We start from the raw sequence: 22162 nt of genomic DNA, 5'->3' as shown, positions 1-22162 counted from the left end.
CCTACCTGAGTATTGTTGCTGACCATGTCCATCCCTTTATGACCACAATGTACCCAACTTCTGATGGCTACTTTCAGCAGGATAATGCGCCATGTCATAAAGCTGGAATCATCTCAGACTGGTTTCTTGAACATGACAATGAGTTCGCTGTACTCAAATGGCCTCCACAGTCACCAGATCTCAATCCAATAGAGCATCTTTGGGATGTGGTGGAACGGGAGATTCGCATCATGGATGTGCAGCCGACAAATCTGCGGCAACTGTGTGACGCCATCATGTCAATATGGACCAAACTCCCTGAGGAATGCTTCCAGCACCTTGTTGAATCTATGCCACGAAGAATTGAGGCAGTTCTGAAGGCAAAAGGGGGTCCAACCCGTTACTAGCATGGGGTACCTAATAAAGTGGCCGGTGAGTGTATATTTTGTTGACTTTGGTACTTACATTGTCCCACATGTTTCCAAGAATGTTTAAATCCAAAGAAATAAGGAATTTTAACCTGGTCACGGACTGTGTCATTGCATCGCCTATCAGTGACGCCATATCTGCGTTACCCTCGATTTCCAGTTTTATTTTGCAGAAACCATGGAAACACCAAAGACATTTTAATAGATTTTATGTTTTATTAGACAAAGGAACAACTGATTGTAAACATTTATAGACAGAATACTAATCGTCATTGTTATATAGCTCAACACTGTTAGTCTTATTGTTTGAATCGATTGTTTTCTTGATTTTCATCATGTTTTTACCATTCCTCAGAGAAAAACACTATTTTGTCAAGTGGCTAACATAATGTAACCAGACTTACTAACAGTAAACATTTTCTCCATCATACAATGTTTTAAAATGACTTGCATGCCATTTAGCCATCCAGCATTTATTAATACGATATTCTAATATGCATCTATCTTCCTGCAACAAGTGTACATTATTACAGTGTGCATGCTCAATTTCGGCGTCATAAAGTTACGCTTTTGTTTTGAAGAGGCAACCTTTAGAAGTTAAAAACTACATATTGTGCCTTTAAGTGCCTCCAGGGCTGGAAACCTTTTATAATATTAACTTGGGTCGTAAATCTCTTGTCTGATCATAATCCTTTTATTTCCAGGAATATTCCTCTTAAATTTTCTCTTTAATGTCCCTCAGACATCTCTCTTTCTACAGTCTTTCTTCACATCTTCCTTTTTCTCACTTTCTGTCCTCTGGAACACCCTTAGTCTCAGTCTCAGACATCACGTGGATGGCCGTAGCAAGTTATTAGGTCACTGAGGTCCAGAACTCTGTATTTTTCTGAGGTGTATATAATATTTATTGGCCTAGCATACTATTACCACTACTTTAGTGCTTCAAGGATGTTGCACTGAATCAAAATCATCTTATATGAGCTGCCTCTGTCATCGCTCGTCAATGTCAAAATATTTGAGATAACCAGATAACGTGCGTATACTGCCATGGAGAAAGTTAGTGGACAAAGTGAGCGTTAGAGCGTTAGATAACACAGAGATGTTACTACGGACCAATCAGCTTTACATTTGTTTTATAATTAATGAATTTAGTTTGACAGTTTTGATTTCCATTATTCTCATGTGCTTATCAATTGCATTATTATTATTGCATACACAGTGTTCAGGCTCATGGCATCCCTTGAAACCAATAATTTAACAATTCATAAAAGATGAATCACTGTCTGGACATCTGAGATTACTACGTTTTCAGTAGTATTACATCACATCATGAGTGTATATTAGCACCACTTGTTGTCTGCATTTGGTGTCTGATAGAATGTTAGCGATTGGTCAGCGATGCATGACTTCAGACATAACAAGCAGATACAAAATTTATAGAAATAAAAAAAATAATAATAAAATCAAACAAGTGGTTGTTATTAATACATACTGTATGTATTTCCAATAAATTAATTCTAATTTGTAAAATTACAAAAAAAACAAGATTATTTCCCATCATACTGTAAAAATACATATGTGCATTAATAGATTTTTCTTTTAATATTAAATAATAAATACATTTCTTTTTTATTACAATGGCTTGAATACTAATTTAAAGTCCCTGTGAAATCAAAATTGAACCTATTTACTTTGTTAGCGCATATTACTAGTCTTGTGGTGAACAATTAATCCGTGCAAGTGAATATATATGAAAAAAATGTTTTACCTTAGTAATCTTTAATCAAAATCTGAAAAGTTACTACCGGTCTGGAACGGTTTCTTTTTCTGATGACGTAGGTTTCACAGTTTGGGTGGGGAAACGCTTAACCACTCCCCTACTCCCCTCAAACCGTTAGTTTGCTATGAGCGAGAGATGGAGAAGAGGAGGGCTACAGTAAAACCCTGCCCTCTGTTCAATATTCCGTTTCACTTGGAAATACGTCACAGCACTGGAGAAAAATCGTTTGCAACTTCCGGTTCACGGGGACTTTAAGAGATAATTGCAAATATGCACTGTTGTAGGCAGTGCTGGGAAAGTTCCCTTTCTACATGAACTACATTCTAAAAAATGCTGGGTTGATTTAACCCAATTTTGGGTCAAATATGGACAAACTCAAATGCGTGGTTAAAAATGTAATTTAAAAATGTAACCCAAAGCCTGGGTTTGTCCATATTTGACCCAAATTTGGATTGAAACAACCCAGCATTTTTTAGAGTTTAGTTCAGTTCACAAATTTAAAATGAATTTGTTCAGTTCATTGTTCATTCTTCACAATTTTTTTAACTAAGTTCTCGGTTCCAAAAAAATGAACTAGTTCATAGTTCAACCAAGGTTATTAGTAACCGAGTACATTCTCTTACGAGAGTTTTTTTTTTTTTTTTTTTTTTTTTGTACTGCGTAATACACTCACCTAAAGGATTATTAGGAACACCATACTAATAGTGTTTGAGCCCCTTTCACCTTCAGAACTGCCTTAATTCTATGTGGCATTGATTCAACAAGGTGCTGAAAGCATTCTTTAGAAATATTGGCCCATATTGATAGGATAGCATCTTGCAGTTGATGGAGATTTGTGGGATGGACATCCAAGGCATGAAGCTCCCGCTCCACCACATCCCAAAGATTCTCTATTGGGTTGAGATGTGGTGACTGTGGGGACCATTTTAGTTCAGTGAACTCATTGTCATGTTCAAGAAACCAATTTGAAATGATTCAAGCTTTGTGATATGGTGCTTTATCCTGCTGGAAGTAGCCATCAGAGGATGGTTACATGGTGGCCATTAAGTGATGGACATGGTCAGAAACAATGCTCACGTAGGCCGTGGCATTTAAACGATGCCCTTTAGGTACTAAGGGGCCTAAAGTGTGCCAAGAAAACATCCCCCACACCATTACACCACCACCAGCAGCCTGCACAGTGGTAACAAGGTATGATGCATCCGTGTTCATTCTGTTTACGCCAAATTCTGACTCTACCATCTGAATGTCTCAACAGAAATCGAGATTCATCAGACCAGGCAACATTTTCCAGTCTTCAACTGTCCAATTTTGGTGAGCTCTTGCAAATTGTATAGCCTCTTTCCTATTTGTAGTGGAGATGAGTTGTACCCAGTGGGGTCTTCTGCTGTTGTAGCCCATCCGCCTCAAGGTTGTGCGTGTTGTGGCTTCACAAATGCTTTGCTGCACACCTCGGTTGTAACAAGTGGTTATTTCAGTCAAAGTTGATCTTCTATCAGCTTAAATAAATCAGCCCATTCTCCTCTGACCTCTAGCATCCACAAGGCATTTTAGCCCACAGGACTGGCGAATACTGGATGTTTTTCCCTTTTCACACCATTCTTTGTAAACCTTAGAAATGGTTGTGTGTGAAAATCCCAGTAACTGAGCAGATTGTTAAATACTCAGACCGGCCCGTCTGGCACCAACAACCATGCCACGTTCAAAATTGCTCGAGATTGTTCAGGAGATTGTCTTGACCAGGACCACACCCCTAAATTAATTGAAGCAACTGCCATGTGATTGGTTGATTAGATAATTGCATTAATGAGAAATTGAACTGGTGTTCCTAATAATCCTTTAGGTGAGTGTAACTTACGCTAGGGGAACACAGTGTAAAACACAGTGTGTTTTGGGATCCAATACTAAAGTCCCAAGGGCAGGTGCCCGGGGCTCTTATGGTGCATAAACACCAGAGAGTCTGAGAAGAGAGGCTAGAAGCATCATTCCCAATAAGAAGCATCCTAAGAAAGCTAATCACATCAGCAGTGTTCCACAAAGTCTGGATAAAAATGTTCAGCCTGAACTGGATAACAGTTTGGGTCTTACTCTTGCCCATGGAGTAATTTTATTGATCAGCGAGCTGTGCTCAAGCGGCTTCAGTATTCTGAGCCGAAGCAACGGGGCAGACAGCACTGATCTTTAGACCGAAAGTAGTTTAGCCTGTAAGGTGGAAACCTCTAGGTTACAAAACCTTATAAATGTAGACGTGGAGGCCCAGCCTGCCGCCATACAGATATCCTGCATGGTAATCACGCTAGACCAAGCCCATGACCAGGCCACACCTCTTGTGGAGTGCACTCTGACATCCAATGGACACTGCAAATATGCCTTAAGAGCTTATGTGTCTCGCTCTTCTGAATGAAGATAATGTCTGTACAATGTTATGATTGTACTGTACAATTAAATACAACAGTTGCTGAGTCTGTGATCTGAGCATCCATTAACTGAATGAATTGAGATTATCACCTGATAATCCGATAACATCAGCAATTTTCATTTAAGCAGCATATTCCTGTAAATGAATGTAAAACTAAATGTAGAACTAAAACTAAGAACTAAAACTAAGTGTCTCACTCTCTCGCTCAGATGACATTCTTCTCAGAGAATGGCCAGGGCCGCGTCTTCATGTTTGATAGGTGTCATCGGGTGCAATACAGCCACCTGAGAGGTCAACCAGGTACTTGCGTTGGAGTATTTACGTGTTATGTTATCATAACAGTCCCATTTTAAACATTGTGGTTATTGTCAATATTGGTATTTTGCCACACTCTAAATGAACAGGATGTTGATATTTCATGCTTTGAATTTTACGATTATCGTCAACAACAGTATATTGCTACACCCCTAGCCGGAGCCCACGCGGAGCGGGGCGGCAGCCAGAAGAGGAAGTGTGGCAGTGGCTCAGTGGCTCAATGAAACATTTGATTATAACAGCCCATCGAGCTAAATTTATAGGCCCAGGCCACACCTGTCTCGGTGGCATGTGACATAGCATCTGACGTCACCGAGGGCCTCTCTTGATAGACTGCTGCAGTTGCCGCAGGGCAGCCAATAGGCACGCGAGCTGTCTTGCTTATGTCTGCATGCTGCCGCAAGGCTTTTTACATTCATTCAAAATTAAGGATCATTTTTGGCTTCAATATCTTTTTGAAAAGAGGTTTTCCTCTGGCGTAAGATATTACGCAGTACGAGAGAACCTCTCGTTAGTGAACTAGTAACTTTTCATTAAAGGTTAATTCTTTGTTTAATAATGGTCTAAACAGATTTTTTTATTTTTTATTTTTGTATCTAGATGTAGCCATATTGGTGATTCATTTGATATAGAGGCCATTTCATGTATAACTGGGCTTCAGATGAGTTCAATACTGACAATGGCTGTGGACCCCATGCTGCTCTGTCCCTGTCCCAAAGATGAGTCATCCTGATTAGGTTTCATTACTTTGCTTCTCTAGACAATAGAGTCTCCATTGATTTGTATCATCAGCAGTGAGCATCAGGAAAGAGAAAGGGGCAGGAGAACAAATCAGCAGAATCTGAGCAGAAGGCATTGTGTAACTACCCTGAACTTTGTGTTGCGTTTTTGTGATCCTCTCAGGCTACAGTACATCTAAATGAATCCGGATTCTTGAAATGAAATGTAACAAAAGCTCAGTGAGAAATGACAGAGGGACCAGACATATACAGTTCTCATGCTGTTCTTCTGGCACAATCATTTTATTAGAAGTATATTTTGCCACTGAGTGTGTTCAGGTTGCACTTAAAATCATCATTCCATATGGTCATGTTTCACCACAGGAGACAGTAAGTTTTGTCATCTTTTCAGGGATTTAATATGAAGATTGTACAAAGTTATATAAACATGTTTGTTTACAACATTATGAAAAATGAATTGCAAGGACAATAATCCCACTATTAACAGATATATCATCATTTTCAAATACCTCACAGTCCATACTATAATGCAAAAACAGTGTTTTTAAATATCCGCTTCTACAACAAGACTGAAGTAGAAACTGAAAAACATCTACACACTGTGGGAAGCATGTTCTGATTTTGCTGAGTACTGCTAAATTCATTTAACATAATTCATAATGTTATTCCCTTACAAAGTGCAAGATGTGTCACCACACACCAAGGGGAGTTAGTAATTTTACTGATAGTTGGTTGCTGGTTGTACAATATTTGATTGGCCAAAAATCATTATAGTGTTTTCTCTCTTGTTTTGTTCACTGTAAAAATGAATATGCTTTATCTAATCAATAAAATTGTGGCAACAGATTACAAGCAATATTATTTATTAAATTGAACAAATTAGAATTGAGTAATAGTTAATCAAATTAATATTCTAATTAATTCTAATTTGTACAATTTAATTAATAATATTGATTGTGGTATGTTGCCACAATTTTATTGATTAGATAAAGCATATTATTTTTTTTTCAGTGTTGTTGTAGCAGTAGCTGTTTCTGCACTGTTTTCCTAGAACAGAAAAACATGTAAATTGTAAACATGTAGGCTACAGTACCTGTCAAAGGTTTGGAAACATTTCGATTTTATGTTTTTGAAAGACATCTCTTATGCTCATCAAGACTGCATTTATATAATCAAAAATACAGAAAGAACTTTAATATTGAAATATCATTGCAAATTAAAAGAACTGTTTTCTATTTGAATAGTTTTTAATATATATATATATATAAATGTGGCCAAAGAGGCTAAGAGCATCAGCTGGTGAGGCCTGAAGGCTAAATCTGCCCTTTGATAACTGAGTGCACTACTGCACTCTCCTGTCTCTCTCTGTCATGTAAATTGTGTGTACATGTGTGTGAATGTTTCATTGTCAGTAACTATCTCATGCAGAGAGATTGGATTTGTGCTTTTGCAACCAGTGTTCTGAACTTCTTTACAATTAAATTATTTATTTCTGAGTAGGAGTGAAGCAGATACAGTAGAAACATTACAGGCATGTATGATATTGTATTGATGGTATGATCTTATTTTCATAACCTAGTTACATATTTAAAATATTCTGCCTTTTACTGATCCCGCCCATTTCAACTTTATTTATGGCAATTTTAAATCTTTTTATTTAAAATATTGCTTACAAGCATAAAGACGTTAAATATAGATTTTTAATTTGCCGCTGTTTGTTGTTGTCATAAATATGTTTAGAGATGATAATTATCGAGAAAAAAAAATGCCTGCTCTATCTCTATGTGGGTGGTGGAGGAAAAGAGTAACCCATCACAAACAGCTGCCTCATTGCTCAAATCCAGATGAAGGGAACTCCCATGTGCAAAGTCAAGATTAAAGATAGAGGTTAATGTAAGAAATCCACAGACACTCCTTAAAAGTCATTTCAATGGAGAAAGTCATAAGGGAGAGAGAGAATAGTACTAAGACTGAAAACTGTAGGATAATTATTATTATTATTATTTTCATGTTTCATTTTTTTCTAAATGAACATCAGTTATGTACGTAGTTAAAGTCAGCATGAAATGGAAATTCACTCTTCATTTTCTAAATATATCTTATTGGTCTTATTGTGACCGATTCATTCACACATTAAAAAAAGTTTAATTTTTAAATAAAAATTGCATAACTTCTGGTGAAATTACAGATTTCTCTCTGGTGACGTATGCCGGACTTATCCAATTATTTATTCTTCTTGAACCCTACACCTTTCTTGCAATCGACTGCAAGCTCACATTCATATTTAGCAGATAATTCAGCCTCCATCCAATCTACAAACAGTGGAAAGTCTCTAACCTACGTTTTTTTTTTTTTTTTTTTTTAAGATAATCAGTTTTACTCATACATCACAAAAGTGATCTGTTGCTACTTCCGTTACAGAATCATTTCCCAAAGTAACTATTCTACAATTGTTCTTGTATCAAAAACATGTGACAGGAATATACAAAACGGACTGTGGCTTACGGAGTGAAAAGATTTACTAAATGATGCTGGGATTTTTGTACTTTTGTTGATCTTGCATTGAGGCCGAAGCAGCTGATCTTTTAATGTTCAGTGTGTGTGAGCTTCCCTGTGCTGTGACTCTCTCTCCATCTGCTTCTGTCTCATGACACTCCATCTGCTTCTCAACAAAGAATCTTCATTAACTGCCAGTGCTGAATTAGTTCAATGTGAAAATTGTCTTTAATAAAGTGGATTTCCATGTAGTAGAGCTGACGCAGGGAATGCTAAATTGTGTCTGGGTGAAGATGAAGCCTGTGGTCTAAAGGATCGAGTAATTTAAGTCTGGTTTTAATAGATGAGTGTTAAGGAAGCTACTTTGAAAAGAATAAGCTTCTCATAATTTGAAGTTATTTGGTGTGTCCACCAAAGCGTTTTTCCAAGCGCCTGGTGTTTGTTTTCAGTTGTTTTCAATGAGAGCGCTGCGTTTTTTAAACGCTATGAGCATAACGAGGCGCTGAGCGTTTTTTTCACACTGAAGCGCCGAGCGTCCTGCGTTTTTTACTGGTTGCCGTGAGTTGAAAAATGTTCAACTTTGGATAAGACGCAGCGCTCATCACTGTCAATTTTTACCCACCCGTCCAATCACAGTGGAGGAGGGGCGGGACTAAACAACACTCACCAAGTGTCACAACATTCTTTCTGTACAATGACATCAACCAACAGAGCTAACTGAACAAAATTGATTAAAAAAATAATAATAGTAATTTATTATGAAACAATTACAAATTATCTGCGAAATCAGTTACAAATGCTGCGGATATTCTGACATAGCAACGAAACGTCTCAATGAAAAAAACGCCCTCAAGTGTCCGTCTTCAGCAGAGCGTCTGGCGTTTTCAGCTGGCTAAAAATGATTTGTTGTACACATGGCCTAAGTCATGCTACACTGTTACAAAAGCAGTTAGCTACACTACAAAATGATCACAAAAAGAAGTAAGTGAAAAATACAACTAACAGTGTTAGTTATACTTGTTGGAAAATGTAGCTTTGTACTGAAAAGGCCCGCACAAAACATTTTTTTAAAAAACTATATTACAGTCTATAGTTTAAAAAAAAAAAACTGAGATACTTTTATGATACCTAATGTAGTTAAATGAATAGTGTTACTTTATTTAGTTGCTCTGTAACACGGCAACCTACTAGTTTCTGTCAGATATCACCTGCTACAGTTTTTGCCAATCTTACAATTAATTGGCATTAGCATTCATTGTGCTCAGACACATGAACAAAGACACTTGGTCGGTTGTTTCACTGGCAGTCAGCTCTAGGACTTGGCGCACGTCACATATACTGGCACGAGAGCTGTATTTTCCTCCTTTGTCTTACACAGAGTGCCCAGACCTCCACCAGAGATGGTGTGATTTAAAATAATTGCTTCAGATAGTAATTTGAGTTATATGTTAATTTGCAGTAATGTATGAAATTACATTTCAATTCAATTAATGTGCATTTAGATATAACATACTTGTACTTCACTTTATGAGCTCTTATGAGTATTCTTGCTGAAATGCACTATGTTGTTGTGAGGTATATTCTATGCCTTTGACTTTGGGGATCATGTGCGGCTATTGCAACTTATTTTTGCATATAAGTTTGTGGGATACCATGAAATAGCTTCATAGCAGAGAGCATGTTAATGCGAAAAACAATGTATAATGGGCTATTTTCTCGGTAAGAGTATTTAACCCTTATGCTGCATTAGGGACATTTTTGGTCTTTTGCAGTTTAATTTCTTTGACCATTTTGGCTGCTTTAATGCAAATGGTATAAAATTTGGCAAAATTGTGACTTTTTGGATACATGTAAAAAATGTGATCCCATTTTGCAAAATATGTATAACACACAATGTGTAGATCAAATAGTAACACTCAGCACCATAAAGACCAAAAATGGCCCATTGAAACCCATTAAAACGTTGTTTAAATCTGAGGCTGTCAGTAATACATGAAACATGATTTTTGCACAAACATCCTTTCATTTTGAAGCAAAAGCATTATATTTGCATTATATAGTGTATTCCACCAGATGACGTCACTACATATTTATTCCCTATGGGTGGAAATGCACCTTATTTTAGGCAATAGGCAATGTTTAATAGGTGGCCATTTTTGGTCTCTAACGCGCTAAGTGGGATTTTTTGCAAAGTGGGACTGTGATAATCCAAATCTAAAGTTTTCTCTTTGCATTTAGTTTATTGAAAATAATTGAATTTTTGTGTTTTTTCCTCATATACAAATCGATGGTTTCGCAAACAAAACTGGTAATTAAAGGGTTGAAATCCTGAAATTGAATACATTTTTGGTAGTTATGATGAGGACTGATGCTGGTTAAAAGATTTAACTTGGTAAAAGTGGAAAATAATAATAATATATAATATTTTAGGCAATGTTTAATATGTGGCCATTTTTGGTCCTTAATGCACTCAACGGTGTTAAAAATCTAATGCAGCACAAGGGTTAATGCCACATGAATTCATTTAAAATGGATGAAATTGTTCAATAGAGAAAATTGAGATGTCATGATCCTCTATTGTCCCCTAGAGTAGAAATGATTCTTTACAGCCATTGCCTGAGTGGATGTTATTTTACATGTGCAGGTGCAGCAATGTTTACCGTTAGTTTAGAAAACACTCAGTTATTCTGCATGACTGTTGGTGTATTTCCATAACAATGAAAAAATGGCCTCCACCATCCTTTTAACCAAATGAGTTGGCTAGGTTTAAGTGTTTGTTAGGCATAACGTGTTGAAGCAACGTGACTGGCACTGTGCTTGAGTGGAAGTGAAGGAGCACTACAAAAACATGATTTTTACAGCATCTCAGTTAAACATCTTCATAAAGCAGCCAAAACTATGTGGACTTTTAAAGAGGACTTCGGATATACATAGCGTGATGTTTACATTCCACTGTTGAGTGCTTCCTTGGTTTTCTCCAGGGAAATCTCAGTCTGAGCTACCCCATGTTTTGTTTGCTAAGATATTATTTTAAAAATGCATGATGTTTAGTGTGTTCGGTGTGTTTTAGTTCTGACATGAGTGAACACATAGTTGCATGAGTGACACTGGCTGAAGGGAACATTCAATTTGTTGATGTCACTTAATTTTATCCTGGGGGAAAAGAGCTGAAATATTTAGCCTGTATGTACCAATAAATACACCAAATTGATTGCATTACAGTTTGTTACTCTTCTATAATCTCTTTCCCTCATAGTATTTCAATTTGGCTCTTAGACTGCTCATATTTTCCAATGCAGCCTTACAATATTTGGTAGCACTTTACAATAAGGTTCATTAGTTAACATTAGTTAATGTATTTACTAACATGCACTAACCATGAGCAATGCATTTGTTACTGCATTTGTTCATCTTTGTTAATGTTAGTTCATGAAAATACAGCTGTTCATTGTTCATGTTAGTTCACGGTGCATTAACTAATGTTAACAAGATTTTAATCAAGTATTAGTAAATGTTGAAAATAACATTAACAAAGATTAACAAATGCTGTATATGTGCTATTCATTATTAGTTCATATTAACTAATGTAGTTAACTAATGTTAACTAACGAACCTTATTGTAAAGTGTTACCCAATATTTTATACTATACAGTTTAATATTTAAGTATGAAGTAATAGAATAATTATGCTTGTAAGACTGTAGGGTAAATTAGAACAATCTTTTAAGAAAAATGAATACAAAAAAGTTTCCACAAAAAAATGAAGCACTGTTTTCACAATTGATAATAATAATAAAAAGAAAAAAATCTTGAACACCAATTCTGCATATTAAATGATTTTAGAAGGATCATGTGACACTAAATACTGGAATAATGGCTGCTGGAAATTCAGCTATGCAATCAGAGGAATAAATTACATTTTAAAATATTAAAATACAAAACAGTTATTTTAAACTGTAATATTATATTGTAATATTGCTGTTATAATGATTTTTTTTTTGATCAAATAAATGCAGATCAGTGAGCAGAAGTGACTTATAATTGAAAGAAAAGGAAATTACCCCAAACTTTTGAACATCAGTGTATAACATATTGTGTATATATCCACAATCTTGTAATATGTACAGTATGATATTACAGTATTAGTAAGTACTAAGAGATAACAAATTATTTAGTGGTTAATTAGTTAATTTATTTTGTCTTATACGTCAACAACAATACTCCTGAAGTACAGTACTGAAACAATAAAGTACAGTACTGGAAGAAAGGCAAATATATTTTTGGCTGAAATTACTAATAGCTTGTAGCAAGCCATGGCTGGCCAGCACAGAGAAAACTATTACCCAAAGGCTCTCACCATTTAGTTGTTGAACATGGAGTAAATGAGGCTGCCAAGTCTGCCTCTAGACTACATTAGCATACATTAATGCATTTTTCTACTACGTAAACATACTTATATTGATGGGACTACACGCAGTTCTTGTGAAAGCAACTAAATAAACTGTTCATGAAAAATTAATAAAGTTTGAATAACGTTTCAAAACCAAATATTTATCCATATTTATCCATATATATGTTTGACATGACTTTTTTTCTATGTTAAAGGGATAGTTCACTTTGAAATTTATTTTTGATATGTTTTAGCTTGCCTCGAGGGCATCCAAGATGTAGGTGTCCTTGTTTCCACAGTATTTTCAATTTTGATATTTTTAGGTCAAACTGTTCTTGTCTGTCAGTCATATAATGGATTTTTATGGAGTCCACCCTGGGTTTACCTCGAAGAGCATGCACAGAGAAGTACAAATTAAACATGATTTAATGACTCGTAAATGTAAGTACACATTGATGGTCTAAGACATGAAACGAGCGGTTTTTGTATGAGAAAATGAACAGTATTTATATCGTTTTTACCTTGTGTAATCACAGTCACGTCCAAGTGATCTGAGGCTCGAAAGCCCCGGAAGTGATCTCTTGCGTGTGTACGTCACTCATTGTTTACACAGAGATTTCAGAAGTGTTATCATTCACTGTGAAGATCTATACATATTTAGATATACAGGAACTTGCAATGGAAGATGATTTCGATATATAAACAGACAACGTTGACTTTTTTTTTTTCGCAACCGCGCAAGAGATCACTTCCGGGATTTTCCGGCGTGCTTGCGCAGATCACTTGGACGTGACTGTGATTACAAGAGGTAAAAACGATATAAATAGTGTTCATTTTCTCACACAACCGCTCATTTCGTATATTAGGCCATCAATGTGTACTTGCATATATATGAGTCATGTTTAAATCATGTTTAATTTGGACTTCTCTGTGCATGCTCTTTGAGGTGAACCCAGGGTGGACCCCATATACCTCCATTATATGACTGACAGACAAGACAACGGTTTGACCTAAAAATATCAAAAGTGAAAATACTGTGGTCACAAAGACACCTACATCTTGGATGTCCTTAATTTCAAAGTAAACTATCCCTTTAATGGCTTTGTGATATATAGATTTCTTTAGACTGACATTTTTAGTTGTAAAGAATTGTCAGTCATTTTATTATTTAACTTACCTGCTGCTTAAAGCCACCAATTGAGTATGTTTTTCTCAAGATGATGTCCTGAGGACATGGAAGTTTTTGCTATTTTATTTGTGTGTTCAGTATTTTCTCTTAACATCAAGATCGGATCTGCCTATACTTTTCAGCCATCTGTCTTCAGATATGTTGATGAATACTCGCAGATTAAGATCAACACTGACCCCATGATTTAGGGGATCACGTCGTTGGGCTCTAGTAGCTGTGTGGATACAGAGAGAGTTTAAGATTATTGCTCGCCAGTGCTCTCTGATCTCTTCTCACATTGTGATGGCTCCACTCTCTCCAGATGAACTGATTGTCAAGCATTAATCCCCGTCTAAGTAAATCTGGCTGTGATATCCTAGAATTAAAAACCCGGCAGATTTATCTTAGTTTCTCTTGTTTTTTTCCTCTTTATCCCCTGCTGAATACCAATATGAACTGGACTCTGCATCGCTTAATGGTCTTCCTCTGAAGTTGCAGATGTTTATGAGTTATGTTTTTGTTGGAAATGCTCTTGTTTATGATATGTGCTGTGATAATACAGCCATTTTGAGGCTGATGTAGACTTTTTAATGAGGCTTGATCGTTTTCTGCCCTTGACCCTTTGATGACATCTGTGGTAATGTCATTCAAATTCATGCATTTCATGGTCTCATGTATTGTATTTCTTCTGTTGAATGCTAAAGGAGTTATTGATAGTAGAATGTCCAATCTGCTCTTTTCTGAAAAATTAAAGTTGACATTTTGAGTATGTTTGTCACATAAAGCTTCCAGAAGACTTGTGATATAGCACACTAGTCATATTGTATTCCTTTTATGATGCTTTTTTATGAGCTTGACAGACGAGCCCTGCACATGACTTTTATCTTAATCCTGCTTCCGCTGAATTTATGACCATTACCTTCTGCTCCCACAATGTGTGTGTTCCTCACATACATGTATCCAGCCTGCACCCCCAAACATTTTGTCACAGATTGTAGAGTTTGTGAAAAATGCACAAAGACGTTAGGGCCATAGACGGAGGGTGAACACTCTATGGTGAGGCTAAGGAAATGTGCTTAAAAAGGAAAACAGAATTGCGAGGTATAAAGTCAGAATTGCGTGATATAAAGTCGCAATTGCGTGTTATAAAGTCACAAATGCATGATATAAAGTCAGAACTTTAAACTATTCTGAGGGGGGAAAAGTTAGGGTTTTTCCCCTTAGAATTGACCATAATTCGCAATTGCGAGTTTATATCTCACAATTCTGAGAAAAGATGTCAGAATTTCGCAAATATGTGTTATAAAGTCAGAATTGCGAAATGTAAACTTGCAATTGAGAGGAAAAAAGTCGCACTTCTGTCTATCAATTCTGATATTATATATCGCAATTCTGATTTTATATCTCGCAATTCTGACATTTATATCTCGCAATTCTGATTTTATATCTCGCAATTCTGACATTTATATCTCGCAATTCTGATTTTATATCTCGCAATTCTGACATTTATATCTCGCAATTCTGATTTTATATCTCGCAATTCTGACATTATATCTCGCAATTCTGATTTTATATCTCGCAATTCTGACTTTATATCTCGCAATTCTGACTTTATATCTCGCAATTCTGACTTTATATCTCGCAATTCTGACTTTATATCTCACAATTCTGATTTTATATCTTGCAATTCTGACTTTATATCTTGCAATTCCGACTTTATATCTCGCAATTCTTATTTTATATCTCGCAATTCTGATTTTATATCTTGCAATTCTGACTTTATATCTTGCAATTCCGACTTTATATCTCGCAATTCCGACTTTATATCTCACGATTCTTATTTTATATCTCGCAATTCTGACTTTATATCACGCAATACCGACATTATATCTCGCAATTGCAACTTTATTTCTCACAATTTTGACTTCATATCTCGCAATTGTGAGATAAAAAGTCGCAATTATTACAATTTTTTTTTTTTATTCAGTGGCGGAAACAAGCTTCCATACATTGCCTTACCTAATGCAGCAAAACAAAAGTTCTATATATGTCGCCTAGAAAGCGTGCAAAGACCGCTCCCTTTAAAATCACTTAAAAGCTGTCACTCATCTCAATTACTCAATCTCACAAAGTTCTGCAATAATTGATAAAGCTGCTTTGTTTTTTTTAAAGTTAACTTTATAATGAGATGTTTTGCGAGGGTGCAGAACTCAACACTGGGCAAAAACTCCAGCATTTTAGACGATGAATTAAACATGTCTGATTGGCCATTGCATTTAAAAAATCAACAGTTATGTTTGTGATTGGCTATATTGATTGACACTGCAAAAACATGTTGTAAATAGAAACCTTTGACGCTCCTAAGAGCGCAAACCCCAATTCTCGTTCTTCCTTTCTTTTCTTTGTTACGCACCAAATCCTGGGCCCCACGCTATATTATTTGACCAGCCATTCCCATCTACAGCAATGGTAAAACAGTCCACTCCCACAAGATTTAGGTTGGGTCCCATGGGAACCATTCCAATCCTAATGCAGTCTTCGACATCCCCCGAACCCGCTTTCATTCTATGGAAGAGAGCAGCGTGAACATTCTGCTAAACATCTTCATTTGTGCTCCACAAAAAAAGTATTCTGGTTTGGAATACTTAAAATTTGTGAATAAATTATAAAAGAATGTTCTTTTTGAAGAGGCAGATTTTCAAGCAGAGTGTGTCTTTTGAATATGTGCAGTCATTTAGCATGTGTGGATTGAGAGTGTTTGTTTGTTGATCTTTTGTGCACATGGTGTACAGTGAAGCCACCTGGACCAAAGGAAGTTAGTAGGCTATTTGGTCCATATTTTGGTGGACATTTTTAGGTACATTGGCAAAAAAGACAATACGGCTCTCTGTTATTTGTGCACTGTTACAGTACTATATGTACAGGCCAGTGCACAGTACATTATGCATACTTTTCTGCAGTGCAATTTCAAGTACACTTTTTGTGGTAAATTGTTAATACAATTTATTTACAATTAGACTATTATGGAGTTCTCTGAGAGGCTGACAAAATTATGTGATTATACTTTGTTTTGTTGTTTATTTAGTCATTAGTTTTTTTTGTTTATTGAGGTTTGTGTGTTAGATGTGGAGGACAATATGTGTCAATGTTTTTGCCTTGCAGGATGTTCTCTTCTTTAGAGGCAAAGATTGCTAAGTTCACTTCATACCGTATATGCTATAGTTACAATACAACCCTTGTGTTGCTAATCAATAATTTCCATTTAGAAATAATTTCCTCAGATTGTTTTTTCCAGTGCATGTGACGTCATGTACTTAGTAATCTGGACATGTGATGAAGTATGGTCATGTCTCATTTACAGTAGTTTCTGTTGAGTAAAAAGCCATGTAGAGCTCTTGAAAACCTTTCTTGGCCATAATAGCAGAAAGAAGATCACTATTATCTTGCTGAAACATGAGTTGCTCTCCTGTCACAGTTGAATACCAGCTCTCTGGCACCTACAGTCTCGCCAACATTTTCTCTGACAATTAAGCTTTGTTGCTTTTAACCACTACTGTTTTTTTCTGTAGTCTCTAAAGCCCCAAATACCATCTATCTTTATTTTCACATCATCTTCCCTTTCCTGTTTGCTTAAGTGGTGTCCCTGGACGGTTGGTTCTGTCATTTTCTCTGGCCATCACTCCATGAATTAGCTCCTGGTAATCATGTCTCCACTTCCGTCATCGTGCTAACACATGGAAGCTATTATTTTCGTAGCCATTAATTAGTGTTATGCTGTGTTTAGAAATGGCTGTTGTCAAAAAATTAACTATCCATCTCATGGGTGTTAGCTCATATGTAATGTGTAACCACACTGGGGCTTGTGTGTTCACAGAGACTGTAATCTGTTTTAGCAGCTTGCTCAAATGCATCACAAATTGTGCTGATATACTATAGTTGCTTCTGCCAGTATGTGGATTTTGTGATATGCCAGGGTTCAGATTTAAAGCTTTAAAGAGCTTGATCTACGTGAACCAAAGATGACACAGCAGTCCTTTTTAAATGCTACTCTTTTAACGTCGCAGTATAGGCTACCAAAAGTAGCATGTTTTGGGAAGTACTATAGTACGAGGAAATGATAACCATTTAGTGACATGGTATATATATACCAAAGTGCCATGTCATTATCATTTTATGCCATGATTGTACCATGGTACCTCTGCAGTTCTTTTTTGTAATCAAATTTAGGCCTTATTATGAGCCTGGAAGTGTTTGTCTTCCATTTTAAATTAACAGCCTTCCACCACCAACTATTGTATACCGAATAACAATGTATTGTTCATAACAAAACAGTTATTTCTGCCTAAAATAGCATACTATATCCTAACCACTTATTACATGAAATCTTTTCTAGAGCTCTTTGAATATAAACATATTATTAATTTATCCACCCTGAGAGGCAGAACTGCTGGATTGCTTCTGTAGCGTTATAAAGACCCTTGTACTGTATACTCCACCAGAAGATCCTGATTACATAATTGTCTACTTCCACTTCATGCAACCATATTGCTAAATACAAAAATTTAAGTCTTTTGATTGATTTCAAAACTGATATCCTACAATGGACAAATGATTTGAAATGGAGTCAACACTTGCCAGAAAGTTAAGTTATGAAAGAGATAAAAACCCAATATAAAGAGAATGTACTTAAAGGAGTAGTTCACTTTAAAAAAAAAAAAAAAAAAAAACTTTTGCTGATAATTTACTCGCCCCCATGTCATCCAAGATATTCATGTCATTCTTTCTTCAGTCGAAAAGAAATTGAGGTTTTTGATGAAAACATTCCAGGATTTTTCTCCATATAAAGCACTGTTAACCAAACGGTTCATGGTCCAAAAGACAGTTTCAGTGCAAACTGCAAACTGTTCAAAGGGCTTTAAACAATTCCAGACGATGAATAAGGGTCTTATCAAGTGAAACGATCGCTCATTTAAAAAAAAAAAAAAAATGCAAAGTTTAAGTTTTATAAGCTAGAATGGTCGCCTTGCTCTGTTCTGTGATGCGCGCTCGTGACTCTCCTGTTCGAACTTGTTTATCAAAATGAACAAATCTTATTCATTTCGATCTTTCAAGGAAATATTTAGTAAAGATCAATAATATCATTCATCCACCATGTTGGAGCTCCCTGTCACTGCAGAGGCTTGACTGGATCGAAGCCTATAACTCAGAACCCTGCAAGCCCAATGGCTGCACAATCATTTCCTCATGTCCACATGACTTTATGGGTATTACTGTAGAGGTTTGAGGATGTTTTGGTTGTGTAAATTATAGGGTGACTGTGATTAATTTTGCTCCAGATAATTTTTATCAGTGTGGGGTCAGTTCCTGTATAGACATTTATGTTGAAGTCTTGCTTGGAAAAAAAAAACAGCTATGAGACGATCAATGTTATTAACTATTTTTATTTTTATTTGTTTTGTGCATACATATGCACATGATCATATGTAATCATGCGCATATGTAAAATAATGCAATCACCAAACTTAAACGGTATATCAAAACTGCCAAATGTTACTGAATGAAAGGTCGACCCAGGACGAGCTATAGGACTGTGCAAGCTTTAGGAGTGTTGATGGACTTGATCTACTCCATCTTTGTTTGATTATCATTATGAAACCAATCTGAATGTTTCTTTGACAAAAAACAAGATTTTCTCAGCGTTTTTTTAATGAAACTTACCCACATTCAAGTGTTGATATTAAGAAGTTTTTTTGTTTGTTTTTTTAAAGCAGGGTCTGTTCTTTCTTTTAATATATTGCATGTTCAGATATTTATACAACAAAATATTCTGGGGGCAAATGACACGTTTGTGAAAATGGTCAAAAGTGCTGGTGGTGGCTGGCAACGTTTTTCAAAACTCCCGGCGGGGAAAGAGTTAAACACAAAGCATCATAAAAAAATGGAAAGACTAACATACAAAATATAAAATAATTGCTGTAGCATAAAGAAATTGTAATTCTGTTAACTAAAATTATTTATAATAATACAAAAAAAATATGAATGAGTAACCACAGCATTTAAATCGCATGTCCTAAGAATACAGTTTAATCAATCTTAAAACCTGGTTAAAATTTTAATTTATAATGTAGTTGAAGTTGCTTTATCATTATAATTTGGGGTGAACAAGTGAACATAATAAAAACTTAATTTTAATTTGGAGGACAGAATTCACACAGACAAAATAAATCTAATTTGAAGTCAATAACTCCGTTTCCATTCAAGGGTGCGAATCTAACTTATGCTCAAAATTGGAATATCCTAAAACAGTTGCAAATAAACCAGCGTTTCCATCTAAAGTTTTCAAGAGAACAAAACCATCATTTCCCAGGAAATTGGTGCGAAATATCCTAAATAAAAAATAGAAGTTGCAAGGAACAAGATAGCCAATGTTACTCTTTTTTCCTACATCATACGAAATGTTATCTTGCATTCGGATGCCGGATGTTTGGGAATGCAATCGTTTGAGATGCTCCTGGGAGGCCATTATACCAAATCATTCTGATGACAGACTTTGGCTCAGATATTTTAGAATGATCAAGCTATCATTTGAGATGCTGTGCAATGAAATTGGTCCACTGGTTAGTCCAATTATCCAATCTTGAGGCAAAGTCAAGGGAGTTTTTTTGTTGCACATCAAGTGTTTTGTTCAGTAAATGTGTTTCCATCGTAGTTTGTGCTCATGGCTTCTTATCGGATAAAAATGTATATTTTATGATTAGCACATTTTTGGAATTTATTTTTCCATCCAGCATTTTTTATTGGAAGCAGGAAGCAGCTAATTTTGAACATACGTTTTGGCCATTGTGAAATTTGTTAGCGAAACTATTGGGGAATATGTACATATTTTTAAAAGAGATAAGAGTTTGTTTTTTTTCATGTCAGTTTGTGAATTTGCTAAATGCTAATGCTTTCTGTCTTTGATATTGACACTGAAATCAATTTTTAATCAGCAGTGTAATTCAGTAATAGATTCAGTTCATTGTTTGATCTGAAATGGCAGAGGTCTTTGAACATTCTCTTTTTGACAAACATCCACCCACCTACATTCACACACAGATACACACACACCTACAGTTACAGCACATTTGTAAATGTGTGATGCCTTGTGTCTGTGTCTATGAGGCTGTACTGTGTTTTTGTGCTTTTTTGAACCATATCAAATTAGACCACTAACAGATCTCTCTGCACACCACAGGATTGAAAAAACGCACCAGGAAGGCCTTCGGGATACGGAAGAAAGAAAAGGACACTGACTCTACGTAAGTTTCACTAATTTATTCCCCAGTATTAACCCTATACCTACTGTATCATATTTGATCCAAACTTTGCTGAAATACCTCTTATACACAATCCTATTACATGCCTTCTGTCATTTGATTGATAGCTTACTGTATACTTTATTTAGCAAGTTCAAGTCCTTTTAGTATCATTCTAAAAACAAACGCCGTAGTACACGTCTTTTTGCTTTAGCTATTTTTATAAAGTTAACACAAGAATGACTATTGTTAATAATATTTAAAGATGAACATGTTTTGGACGGAAGCAACTTAGGTTTACTTGATTTTCCATCATTGTTTCTGAGCTATCAGAATTAAATTGAAATCTTTTGCCATATACATTTCAGCAACTCCACCTAAATGCATATTTTGCTCAGTCTGGGCCTCTGAATAAACTTGAAGTCCTTTTTTCTCCATAAGCATGAACTCCATATTACCCCATATCGTGCTATATGAGTAATAAAAGCCTAGTGTATGAAATATGCAAACAATTTCATATGTCAGACTTTACAGAGTTATAGAACTTATTGAAGGAGTTTGAAGGTTTGTTGAACAGTTTGAAGGAGTTCTCTCACAAACTCATCCGTAATGGATCATTTGCTGCTTTTATGCTTTGAATCCCTGTCCCCTGCTTCATGGCGTGAAAAGGCTGTAGATGAATAGAGGATGTCTGTTTTGAGAGTGTGTCTACCCAACACACAGGTGTTTCTGTGCCTCACAGCTGAGCCTAGCTAATTGCTTCTGTGCTTGAAAAAAGAGAGGCTTGCATGTTAAGTGGGCATTAAAGACCTCTTTGTCTCTTTCTTTTGTGTTCTCTGTTTTTAGGGGGTCACCAGACAGAGATGGTGGAGTAAGTACCTCTTAACTTACAGCATCATTTCAAGAGACAAATGTGCTATTATTTGTATTTTGGAATTTGAATCAATGTTTGTTTTAATTACGGCTGCAAAAGTTGATGCATTAACATAAGCAATTAATTAAATGTTTATTCAACACATGTATTCAATTTATTCTGTTCTTTGTGAATTCTGAGAACTGAGTGATTTAAATATTCTGAGCTAGTTAAAGCAGCCAGGCAAGCACCCCACACACACACACACAGAGAGAGAATAGCCGAGCAGACCATCCGTTT

The 22162-nt window shown here is 35.9% G+C and overlaps 1 protein-coding gene across 9 annotated transcripts in view; it reads left to right on the top strand.

Moving 5' to 3' along the window:
• Positions 1-22162, top strand: part of sgip1a (SH3GL interacting endocytic adaptor 1a) — a 107090-nt gene that overhangs the window by 51723 nt on the left and 33205 nt on the right. For all 9 annotated transcript variants that reach the window (XM_039691566.2, XM_039691564.2, XM_039691565.2 and 6 more), the window contains 2 exons: positions 20949-21012; positions 21856-21880. In XM_039691566.2, coding sequence (XP_039547500.2) covers positions 20949-21012; positions 21856-21880 — 89 coding nt within the window. The remainder of the gene's footprint in view (positions 1-20948; positions 21013-21855; positions 21881-22162) is intronic.

Source organism: Pimephales promelas, chromosome 8 (assembly GCF_988280905.1).
Source record: "Pimephales promelas chromosome 8, fPimPro1.hap1.1, whole genome shotgun sequence".
NCBI classification, from domain to species: Eukaryota; Metazoa; Chordata; class Actinopteri; order Cypriniformes; family Leuciscidae; genus Pimephales; species Pimephales promelas.
This window is presented reverse-complemented; position numbering and strand designations above follow the sequence as displayed.